Below are 12322 nucleotides of genomic sequence, written 5' to 3'. Positions count from 1 at the left end.
GCTCTGCAGTTCCTTTGAGTTAAACTCCTCAGTACTTTAACCACACCATGATCTTCCTCAAGGCCTATGCACATTCTCTTCCCACTCTGGGACTCCCTTCCCCCACATCCTTGCATGGCCAGCTTTGCCACTGAGCTCTGGGGTCAAACCTCACCGCCTCCGAAAGGCCTTCTGTGGACATCCCTCCGTAGTAGTTTGCACCTCACCCAGTTTTTCCCGGTTCAAGTCTTTGCAGCACTTGCCAGCATCTGAAATCATTTCCGTCACCCTCAGTGTAAACCCCATGAGAACATGGGCCTGGTCTGTCCTGTTCACTGTTGTATCCTCAGTGTCTAGAGCAGCAGCAGCACATAGTAGCTGCTCAATTAATAATGACTGAATAAATGAATGAATGAAAACCAGTGTGGGAAGAACAATACAATGAACCCAGGGGTATCAAAGACCACACAAGGCTGGGCGTGGTGGATCATACCTGTAATCCCAGCACTCTGGGAGACCGCTTGAGCTCAGGAGTTCAAGACCGAACTGGGCAACATAGTGAAACCACATCTCTACAAAAAAAAAAAAAAAAATTAGCCGGGTGTGCTGGTGCATGCCTGTAGTCCCAGCTACTTGGGAGGGTGAGTTGGGAGGGTCACTTGGCCTCGGAGGTCGAGACTGCAGTGCAGTGGCGCAATCAGCTAGGGCGACAGAACAAGACTCCATCCATCCATCAACCAAACACCACACAAATTTCTTGTACTGGGAAGACTTAGACATCACACATATTCTCCAAACAAGTATTACCTAGGAGGCCAGTAAAAGGTAGACTGAGGTTCCTCAGAGAGGAAACTCACAGAGAGGAAGACAAAAGCTCCATAAAAATCTCAATTACTACTTGAGGGTTACAGGATGTAGCCTAGAGCCTCCCTCCCTAGACAGGTTTCTCAGAGAAAAAACTCACAGAGAGGAAGAGAAAACCTCCATAAAAATCTCAATTCCTGAGGGTTACAGGATGCTAGCCTAGGGCCACCCTCCCTGGTCATTAACACCCACTTTCCAGAACCTGGTAACCTCCCCAGGAGATGAATCCCACAGTTAAACTAAGCGAACACTTAAGTGGAATCTCACCTTTGTAATCGTCCACTTCTCCTGGGGCACTTTAAAATGAAGGAGCAGAGCTTCAAAGCTGATCTCTCAAGAAAGCCATTTTCGGCTGGGCATGGTGGCTCACGCCTGTAATCCCAGCACTTTGAGAGGCCGAGGCAGAAGGATCGCTTGAGCCCAGGGGCCTTGCAGAATCTGCAGAGCTCCACGTGTTGCAGGGAAGGGAGGGCAGGACCACAGCTACCAGGGTCCTGGGCGTCCTCAGCTGCACCCCAAGTCTGCCCCGAGCCGAGGGTCAGGTAGGGCACATCAAGGGTGAACATCCCCCTTCTTCCCTGGTTCCACCAAACTTCCCCCGCAGTATTTAAGTAGAAAGAACAAAAAAAACAAAGCTAGGTAACCACAGAACAGTAACGTGGCTTGTACAACAACTTTGGGGAGACAATGAAAGTCCCTTTCTACAATCTAACCCCCTCCCCAGCTCACCCCGTTGGTCACGGAGTATTTTTCGTGAAAAGGGGGGACCCTAACCACAAAAAAGATGGGAAAACAGAAACAGAGAGACACCCCTCTTCCCGCCCCCCATCTCTAGCGTCCCCTTCCCTGGAAGGTTGTTTTTACAGACGGGAAGCCCAAAACAGGAAGGCCTCCTCACGGCGGCTCTGACCCGACCCGACCCGACCCTCCAAAACCCCAGGGCTGGGCACGCGGCCCCCCACGCTCTGCTCCGCAGGAACTGAGTCACCCAAGTTTCCCCCATGCCTTGCACCCCCGAAAGGGGCTGGGCCGCGGGCGACGTGAGGGTCCCGGGCCCCCCAGGCCGGCAGCAGAGCGGGGAGCGGGGTGCCCCGGGCGGCTGCGGGCCCGGTGCTTTCCCTCCCCGCCGGCCTCCCTCCGTCCCGCCGGCCTCACGCGGCCCCCGGCACGTACCGAGAGCGGGTCGGAGCCATCGGCGCTGCAGAAGCCCCTGAACGCCATGCCGGTGGCGCAGACGGCGGCGGGTGATCGGGCGGCGGGTGATCGGGCCCGGCTGCTGGCGGCGGCGGCGGCGGCGGCGGCGGCGGCGGCGGCGGGTGATCGGGCCCGGCTGCTGGCGGCGGCGGCGGCGGCGGCGGCGGCGGCGGGTGATCGGGCCCGGCTGCTGGCGGCGGCGGCGGCGGCGGCGGCGGGTGATCGGGCCCGGCTGCTGGCGGCGGCGGCGGCGGCGGCGGCGGCGGCGGGTGATCGGGCCCGGCTGCTGGCGGCGGCGGCGGCGGCGGCGGCGGCGGCGGCGGCGGGTGATCGGGCCCGGCTGCTGGCGGCGGCGGCGGCGGCGGCGGCGGCGGCGGCGGGTGATCGGGCCCGGCTGCTGGCGGCGGCGGCGGCGGCGGCGGGTGATCGGGCCCGGCTGCTGGCGGCGGCGGCGGCGGGTGATCGGGCCCGGCTGCTGGCGGCGGCGGCGGCGGCGGCGGGTGATCGGGCCCGGCTGCTGGCGGCGGCGGCGGCGGCGGCGGGTGATCGGCCCGGCTGCTGGCGGCGGCGGCGGCGGCGGCGGCGGCGGCGGGTGATCGGGCCCGGCTGCTGGCGGCGGCGGCGGCGGCGGCGGCGGCGGCGGCGGCGGGTGATCGGGCCCGGCTGCTGGCGGCGGCGGCGGCGGCGGCGGGTGAGCGGGCCCGGCTGCTGGCGGCGGCGGCGGCGGCGGCGGCGGCGGCGGCGGCGGCGGCGGCTGCGGCGGCGGGTGATCGGGCCCGGCTGCTGGCGGCGGCGGCGGCGGCGGGTGATCGGGCCCGGCTGCTGGCGGCGGCGGCGGCGGCGGCGGCGGCGGCGGCGGCGGCGGCGGCGGCGGGTGATCGGGCCCGGCTGCTGGCGGCGGCGGCGGCGGCGGCGGCGGCGGCGGCGGGTGATCGGGCCCGGCTGCTGGCGGCGGCGGCGGCGGCGGCGGCGGCGGCGGGTGATCGGGCCCGGCTGCTGGCGGCGGCGGCGGCGGCGGCGGCGGCGGCGGCGGCGGCGGCGGCGGCGGGTGATCGGGCCCGGCTGCTGGCGGCGGCGGCGGCGGCGGCGGCGGGTGATCGGGCCCGGCTGCTGGCGGCGGCGGCGGCGGCGGGTGATCGGGCCCGGCTGCTGGCGGCGGCGGCGGCGGCGGCGGCGGGTGATCGGGCCCGGCTGCTGGCGGCGGCGGCGGCGGCGGCGGCGGCGGCGGCGGGTGATCGGGCCCGGCTGCTGGCGGCGGCGGCGGCGGCGGCGGCGGCGAGTGATCGGGCCCGGCTGCTGGCGGCAGCAGCGGCGGCGGCGGCGGGTGATCGGGCCCGGCTGCTGGCGGCGGCGGCGGCTGCGGCGGCGGCGAGTGATCGGGCCCGGCTGCTGGCGGCGGCGGCGGCGGCGGCGGCGGGTGATCGGGCCCGGCTGCTGGCGGCGGCGGCGGCGGCGGCGGCGGCGGCGGCGGGTGATCGGGCCCGGCTGCTGGCGGCGGCGGCGGCGGCGGCGGCGGCGGCGGGTGATCGGGCCCGGCTGCTGGCGGCGGCGGCGGCGGCGGCGGCGGCGGCGGCGGGTGATCGGGCCCGGCTGCTGGCGGCGGCGGCGGCGGCGGCGGCGGCGAGTGATCGGGCCCGGCTGCTGGCGGCAGCAGCGGCGGCGGCGGCGGGTGATCGGGCCCGGCTGCTGGCGGCGGCGGCGGCTGCGGCGGCGGCGAGTGATCGGGCCCGGCTGCTGGCGGCGGCGGCGGCGGCGGCGGCGGGTGATCGGGCCCGGCTGCTGGCGGCGGCGGCGGCGGCGGCGGCGGCGGCGGCGGGTGATCGGGCCCGGCTGCTGGCGGCGGCGGCGGCGGCGGCGGCGGCGGCGGGTGATCGGGCCCGGCTGCTGGCGGCGGCGGCGGCGGCGGCGGCGGCGGCGGCGGGTGATCGGGCCCGGCTGCTGGCGGCGGCGGCGGCGGCGGCGGCGGCGGCGGCGGCGGGTGATCGGGCCCGGCTGCTGGCGGCGGCGGCGGCGGCGGCGGCGGCGGCGGCGGCGGGTGATCGGGACCGGCTGCTGGCGGCGGCGGCGGCGGCGGCGGCGGGTGATCGGGCCCGGCTGCTGGCGGCGGCGGCGGCGGCGGCGGGTGATCGGGCCCGGCTGCTGGCGGCGGCGGCGGCGGCGGCGGGTGATCGGGCCCGGCTGCTGGCGGCGGCGGCGGCGGCGGCGGGTGATCGGGCCCGGCTGCTGGCGGCGGCGGCGGCGGCGGCGGGTGATCGGGCCCGGCTGCTGGCGGCGGCGGCGGCGGCGGCGGCGGCGGCGGCGGCGGCGGCGGCGGCGCAGGGAGCCGGGGCCGGGGCCGGGGCCGCAACGCCGCCTGGTTGGCCGGCGCGTCACGGGGATGCGGCGGCCCCGCCCCGCCCCGCCCCGCCCCGGCGCCCGCTCACCTCGCGCGTCTCGGCGTGGGCCGCCGGACCAGCCACCTCTCGGCGCCCCGGGCCTGGACCCCGCGCCACCCGCACCCCAGATCCTCCAAGGCCTAGGCCCATCCGCTCGCGGACGGGCCTGGGGAGCGTTGGCTCGCCTTCCGGAAGCGCCTGGGATCTTTGGGGCCACACACCCTGCGACCACTTTTCAAATCCTGTTTAAGGACAGTAACCGTCACCAGGGGAAAATAACGTGAACGGAGCCCCCTACCTGCCTGGAGTGTACCGGGCGCCTTAACTATGCCCTCATTTCATCCTGTAAACTATCCACTTTAATGAAGGAAGAAACCCAGGTGCAGAGAGGTTGAGTGATTCCCTCTGCCCAGGGTCACCTGGCTAATCGCTTGTAGGGCTGGGATTTGAACCCGGTCCGCTGACTCCAAAGCTGAGTCACAGAGAAGGAGGACATTTAAAGTTGCTGTACTTTGCTCTATGAAAGTTAAACTCAATTAAAACAATTTTTTTGAGCTATGATCCTGTTCTTGCTCTGTTGCTCAGGCTAGAGAGCAGTGGTGCTCACTGTAGCCTCAAACTCTTGGACTCAAGCAATCTTCCTGCCGTAGCCCCCCAAGTAGCTGTGACTATGGGACACACCACCACGCCTGACTAACATTTTTTGTAATATTTTTGTAAAATTGGATCTCACTACGTTACCCAAGTCGGTCTTGAACTCCTGGCCGCAGGCGACCCTCCTGCCTTAGCCTCCCAAAGCGCTGGGATTACAGGCATGAGCCACTGTGCGCAGCCTCAATAAAAATTTTTAAAATAGAAAATAAATAAACGTGAGTCGGGCACGGTGGCTCACGCCTGTAATCCCAACACTCTGGGAGGCCGAAGCGGGTGGATCACCTGAGGTCAGGAGTTCAAGACCAGCCTGACCAATATGGTGAAACCCCGTCTCTACTAAAAATACAAAAATTAGCCAGGCATGGTGGCGCATGCCTGTAATCCAAGCTACTCAGGAGGTGGACGCAGGAGAATCACTTGAACCCACGAGGCAGAGGTGGAGGTGAGCCAAGATGGCGCCACTGCACTCCAGTCTCAGAGACAGAGTGAGACTCCATCAAGAAAGGAAAGAAAGAGAGAGAGAGAAAGAAAAGAGAGAGAAAGAAAGAGAAAGAGCGAGAAAGACAGCGAGAAAGAAAGAAGGGAGGGAGGGAAGGAGGGAAAGAAAAGCAAAGAAAGAAAAGCAAGAAAGAAATTTATTGCGAGTCTCCTGTGTGCCGGATACTTTATCAGGTGCTGTAAACACAGGAGTGAGCAAAACAAAGAAGGAAGTAATTATAGAACAAACAAATTAGTCTACCATTTTCCAAAAGCGGAAACTGGGTTTAGAGGGAAGAAGTAATTTGTTGCAGATCCAGCAGCTGGGATGTGGCAGAGATAAGGCCCAGCTCTGCTCCTAACCACCAAGCCTCTCTGTGCAACTCTTTCAGCCACAGGCTCAAACCACCCCCTTTGCCTTCTTTCTAAGCCCCTTCCTCCCCATTAGGGGCTCTCACAATGTAACAAACCCTTAGACCAACAGACTCGGCCCTGCATCAAACCCACTCAACTGGCAGCAAAGTGACTCATGATTAAAATGCAAGATTTGAATTTTGGATTTCAAGCATCACTAAACTGATAGCTAGCGCAGAGAATGTCAGAGTTCCTCTTTTTATTTCCTGTAATCACAGCACTCTGTTCTTGTTCGTTTATGTAGGAGTACTTTTCACTATTTGTAATCATTCATTTATTTATTTGCTCCATATGGCCTCCCCAGCCAGACTGAGAGCATTTATTTTATTTTATTTTTATTTTTTTTAAGATGGAGTCTCGCTCTGTCACCCAGGCTGGAGTGCAGTGGCAGGATCTTGGCTCGCTGCAACCTCCATCTCCCAGGTTCAAGCGATTCTCCTGCCTCAGTCTCTTAAGTAGCTGGGACTACAGGCACACACCACCACGCCCAGCCAATTTTTGTATTTTTGGTAGAGACGGGGTTTCACCATGTTGGCCAGGCTGGTCTTGAACTCCTGACCTCAAGTGATCCGCCCGCCTTGGCCTCCCAAAGTGCTAGGATTACAGGCGTGAGCGCCTGGCCCAGATTGGGACCTTGAAGCTGCTGCTACCTGTGACCTGAACTTCTGTACCTACCTCCTCCTTGGTCTCCCCACTTCCTTTCTTTCCCCACTACAATCAGAACGCCTCACAGCAGCCCCAGGGGACCTAGTAAAGCACCCTGCATGCAGCTTCCCATGGCCTCCCTTTGTCCTTGGTATAAAATCCTGTTGGAAAAAAATACAATTCTACTTCTAGGTATATAACCAAAATAAGTGAGGCCAGGCGCAGTGGCTCACGTCTGTAATCCCAGCACTTTGGGATCCCGAAGCAGGTGCGTTACTTGAAGTCATGAGTTCGAGACCAACCTGACCAACAAGGAGAAATCCTCTCTCTACTAAAAATATAAAATTAGCCGGGCACAGTGGCGCGTGCCTGTAATCCCAGATACTCGGGAGGCTGAGGCAGGAGAATCGCTTGAACCAAGGAGGCAGAGGGTGTGGTGAGCCGAGATTGCACCATTGCACTCCAGCCTGGGCATCAAGAGTGAAACTCCATCTCAAAAAAAAAAAAAAAAAGTAATGAAAGCAGGGGTTCGAACAGATATTTGTACACCCATGTTCACAACAGCATTATTCACAGTTGCCAAAAAGTGGAAGCAGGCCGGGCATGGTGCTTCCTCCCACCTTAGCTTCCCGAGCAGCTGGGATTACAGGTTGGCACCACCACGCCCAGCTAATTTTTGTATTTTTAGTAGAGATAGGGTTTTGCCATGTTGGCCAGGCTGGTCTTGAACTCCTGGCCTCAGGTGACCCGCCCACCTCGGCCCCCCAAAGTGCTGGGATTACAGGTGTGAGCCACCATGTCCGGCCACTTCTTTTCTTACCATTTAATTACCCTAAGTTATATACAAGTCATATACTAGATGTGTTTATGGTGTCTTGTAAGTATGTAAATCTTTTTCTTTTTCCCACTAGAATTTCAGCTCCATGATGGAGGGATTTAGCTATGTTTTGCTCACTTATGTACTCAGAACATTTAGACCAGGGGTCAGCAAAGTTTTTCTGTAAAGAGCCAGATTGTAAATTTTTTAGGCTTTGCAGGCCCTGCAGTCTCTGCCACCATTTCTCACATCTATCATGGGAGTGCAAAGGCAGCCATAACAAATACATAAATGAGGCTGAGTGTGATGGCTCACACATATAATCCCAGCACTTTGAGAGGCCAAGGTAGGAGGATTGCTTGAGCCCAGGAGTTCGAGACCAGCCTGGCCACCAGGGACTAACCTTTAGTGAGAAAGTCAGGTTTATTCATTTATTGAAAACAAGGAAAGGCTGGATGGTGGCTCACGCCTATAATCCCAGCGCTTTGGGAGACCAAGACTGGGGGATCACTTGAAGCTAGGAGTTCAAGACCAGCTGGGGCAACATGGCAAAACTCCATCTCCACAAACAATACAAAAATTAGCCAAGCATGGTGGTACATGCCTGTATTCCCAGCTACTCGGGAGGCTGAAGTGGGAGGATTGCTTGAGCCCAGGAGGTAGAGGTTCTACTGAGCTGTGATTGCACCACTGCACTGCAGCCTGGGCAACAGAGTGAGACCCTGTGTCAAAAAAAAAAAAAAAGGAGGGAGAGGGACACCAGAGCAACTGAGCAGCTATGGGTTGCTTCACCAAACAAAGGCAAAAATTAACTTCTAAAGTTTAGTAAATGTGGACCATTTTGTTCAGGGAACCCTTATCTGAATTGCTGTGCCTGGGTATCCAACTGCCCAGATCCTCCAAGCAAGAGGAAAAAATTTCATTTGTGCTGACATATTTTCTTTTCTTTTTTCTTTTTTTTGAGACAGAGTTTTGGTCTTGTCGCCCAGACTGAAGTACAACGGCACGATCTCAGTTCACTGCAACCTCTACCTCCCAGGGTCAAGCAGTTCTGCCTCAGCCTCCCAAGTAGCTGCAATTACAGGCACCCACCACCATGCCTGGCTAATTTAGTGTTTTTAGTAGAGACGGGGTTTCACCATGTTGGTCAGGCTGGTCTCAAACTCCTGACCTCAGGTGATCCACCTGCCTTGGCCTCCCAAAGTGCTGGGATTACAGGCGTGAGCCACTGCACCTGGCCTGTACTGATATATTTTCAAACTACAAATTATCTATCTATGATTTCATGAAACAAAGTTTCTCAGCAAGTCAGAAAGCAGTGGTTCACAGTAGGAAGTCACCATGGCACTTTACAGCTGCAGTGTCCTTGGGAGAAATATTATTTCCTGTTATCTTTGCAGATATCTTTATCTGGTTTTGAGGGGGTTTATTTTTTTCTGGAGAAGGTCTTGCTCTGTTGTTCATGCTGGAGTGCAGAGTGCAGTGGTGTGATCATAGCTCACTGCAGCCTCGAACTCCTGGGCTCAAGCAATCCTCCTGGCTCAAGCGATCTGCCTGCCTCAGGCTCCCAAAGTGCTGCGATTACAGGTGTGAGCCACCATGCTTGGCCTGTTTGTTTGTTTGTTTCTTTGAGACAGGGTTTCCCTCTGTCACCCAGGCTGGAGTGGCATGGCATGATCAGAGCTCACGACAGCCTCATACTCCTGGGATAAAGGGATCTTCTTGCCTCAACCTTCCTAGTAGCTGGGACCACAGGCACGTGCCACCATGCCTAGCTAATTTTTGTATTTTTCTTTGTAGATATGGTGTTTTGTCATTTTGCCAAGGCTGGTGTCAAACTCCTGGGCTCAAGCAATCCTCCTGCCGCGGCTTCACAAAGCTCCGGAATTACAGGTTTGAGCCAACATACCTGACCCATTGCAGGATGTTTTAGCCTCATTCCTGGCCCCTACCCACCAAATGCCAGGAATGTACCTGCACACACACCCTGACGTTGTGACAACCAAAAATGCCTCCCTACATTGCCAAATGTCCCCTGGGAGGGCAAACTCGACCTGGTTGAGAATCATTGCTGGAGAGGACCTCAGACTGGAAAGGGACATGATTTGATGTACAGTTTTGAAAGGCCATTCCCTGTGCCCAAAATGTGTTCCCAACCTTAGACAATGAGTGCATTGCATTCATCTGGACACAGTGATTGGTTCAAAGAGAGCATGTGACCTAGTCACAGCCCAAGAGTCACAATGTAATTTGGGCTAAGAATCTGGGGAAATAAGCCAGGTGCGGTGGCTCACGCCTGTAATCCCAGCACTTTGGGAGGCCAAGGCAGGTGGATCACCTGAGGTCAGGAGCTCCAGACCAGCCTGGCCAACATGATGAAACCCCGTCTCTATTAAAAATACAAAAATTAGCGGGACGTGCTAGCGCATGCCTGTAATCCCAGCTACTCGGGAGGCTGAGGCATGAGAATCGCTTGAACCCAGGAGGCAGAGGTTGCAGCGAGCCCAGATGGTGTCAATGCACTCCAGCCTGGGGCAAAAGAGTGAGACTTCGTCTTTAAAACAAAAGAAAAGACTATGGGGAAGGAGAGTCTTGCTTCTGACTCCTCTCACTGGAAGTCTGAGGGGACCCAGGTACCTGAATGACGTCCATCGTGTCCCTGCTACATGAAGCCTGAGGCTGGGGCCAACAAAGGGCAAGCAGAAGTCAAGAAAGGGAGAAAAATAGACTCATGATGGCTTCATTTGCATCCTGGATTCAGCCCTACCCATGAACGTTTTATTTACAGGATCCCCAAATTCAGACTTTCAGATCTTTTACCAAAAAAGGCCTAACTGTCATGAGAGACCTTGGGCTTGGGCTTCAGTCTTCCTCATAGCTCTGCTCTGCGTGGACTTTCCCTGCCCAGCCCAAATCCTCACGTTCAAATTCTGCCAGTTTCAGTGCCTCATGCCTGTAATCCCAGCACATTGGGAGGGTGAGGGAGGCAGATCACTTGAGGTCAGGAGTTCCAGACCAGCCTGGGCAACATAAGGAGACCCCTGTCTTTATTTAAACAAAAAACAAAACGAATAGAAAAGAGACCAGGTGCAGTGGTGGCTCACTCCTGTAATCCCAACACTTTGGGAGGCCAAGGTGGGCAGATCACTTGAGGTCAGGCGTTCGAGACTAGCCTGGCCAAAATGGCAAAACCCCATCTCTACTAAAAATACAAAAATTAGCTGTGCGTGGTGGTGCATGCCTGTAGTCCCAGCTACTCAACAGGCCGAGGCAGGATAATCACTTGAACCCAGGAGGCGGAGGTTGCAGTGAGCCAAGATCGTGCCACTGCACTCCAGCCTGGGCGACAGAGCGAGACTTTGTCTCAAAAGAAACCAAGAAAACAAAAAAACAAAACAAAAAACCCTGAAAATGTCAATTATATATGGAATATCAGTAGCACAATGTATGGCTGTTGTAACATGGTGCCGAAGTCCAAGATCAAAGTGCTGGTAGATTCAAGTGTCTGGAGAGGACCTGCTTTTCTAGATAGCTGTCTTTTCACTGTGCCTTCCTATCATAAGTGGCAGGGGATCTCTCTGGGGTCCTTTTTATTTATTTATTATTATTTTAATTTTAAATGGAGATGGCGTCTCACTATGGTGCCCAGGCTGGTCTCAAACCGCTGGGCTCAAGCGATCTCAACACTTTGGGAGCCTTGGTAGCTGAACCATTACAAGCGTGAGCCACCACATCCAGCCTGGGGCCCCTTTCGTAAGGGCACTAATCCCAGTCATGAGAACTCCACTGTCAAGACCTAATCATCTCTCAAAGGCTCACCTCCTAATACCATCACCTTGGGGGTTAGGATTTCAACATATGAATTTTGGGGGATATAAACATTCAGAATATAGCATGGAGACTGTAGTGAGTTAAAACTGAAAACTGCTTAGAATTCAGTTTAAAGACAAGTTACACTCCTCTCACCCCATAAAGCAAGTGAACTGTATTGATCCCAACCACAAAAATTAGACATTCTAGATGAATGTCTTTGAGAAAATGAATCAGAGAGAGTCCGGATGTAGCAAGAGACAGAGAAGAAGAAGGAGTGAGAAATCAATGCAACTATCAACAGGAGAATTCAGTGAGAGGCACTTAAGAATGGTGAGATCCCTGGCTGGTCGTGATGGCTCACACCTGGAATGCCAGCACTTTGAGAGGCTGAGGTGGGTGGATTACTTGAGCTCAGCAGTTGGAGACCAGCCTGAGCAACGTAGCAAAACCCCGTCTCTACCAAAAATAGACAAAAAAATTAGCCAGCTGTGGTGGTGCGCACCTTTGGTCCCAGCTACTTTGGAAGCTGGATCACTTGAGCCTGGGAAGTTGACGCTGCAGTGAGCCACAATGGCGTCACTGCACTCCAGTCTGGGTGACAGAGCAAAACCCTGTCTCAAAAAAATGAAAATAAAAATAAAAAAGGGCTGGGTGCGGTGGCTCACACCTGTAACCCCAACACTTTGGGAGGCTGAGGCTGGCGGATCACTTGAGATCAGGAGTTCGAGACCAGCCTGGCCAACATGGCGAAACCCAGTCTCTACTAAAAATACAAAAATTAGTTGGGCATAGTGGTGGGCGCCTGTAATCCCAGCTACTCAGGAGGCCGAAGCAGGAGAATCACTTGAACCCAGGAGGCAGAGGTTGCAGTGAGCCGAGATCACGTCACTGCCTGGGCCTGGGACAGCCTGGGCCTGGGTGACAAAGCAAGGCTGCGTCTCAAATAAAAAAGAAGAAAATTTGAGTTGCTCAACACACATGTTCCTATCTGAGGTTGAATGAGGCCACACCCTGACTTCTTGTTTCAGCTGTCCTATTGTAAATGTCCTTTTTTTTTTTTTCTTTTTTTGAGATGGAGTCTCACTCTGTC

General features: G+C 57.3%; 1 protein-coding gene across 1 annotated transcript in view; it reads right to left on the bottom strand.

The window, feature by feature from the left end:
• LOC115933079 (titin-like) overlaps positions 1-2161 on the bottom strand; it is a 135926-nt gene extending 133765 nt beyond the window's left edge. The window contains 1 exon segment of the mRNA XM_063699593.1: positions 2017-2161. Within this exon segment, the coding sequence (XP_063555663.1) occupies positions 2017-2064 (48 nt within the window). The 5' untranslated portion in view covers positions 2065-2161.
• Positions 2162-12322: the final 10161 nt, after the last annotated feature.

This window comes from Gorilla gorilla, chromosome 18 (genome assembly GCF_029281585.2).
Source record: "Gorilla gorilla gorilla isolate KB3781 chromosome 18, NHGRI_mGorGor1-v2.1_pri, whole genome shotgun sequence".
NCBI lineage: Eukaryota > Metazoa > Chordata > Mammalia > Primates > Hominidae > Gorilla > Gorilla gorilla.
This window is presented reverse-complemented; position numbering and strand designations above follow the sequence as displayed.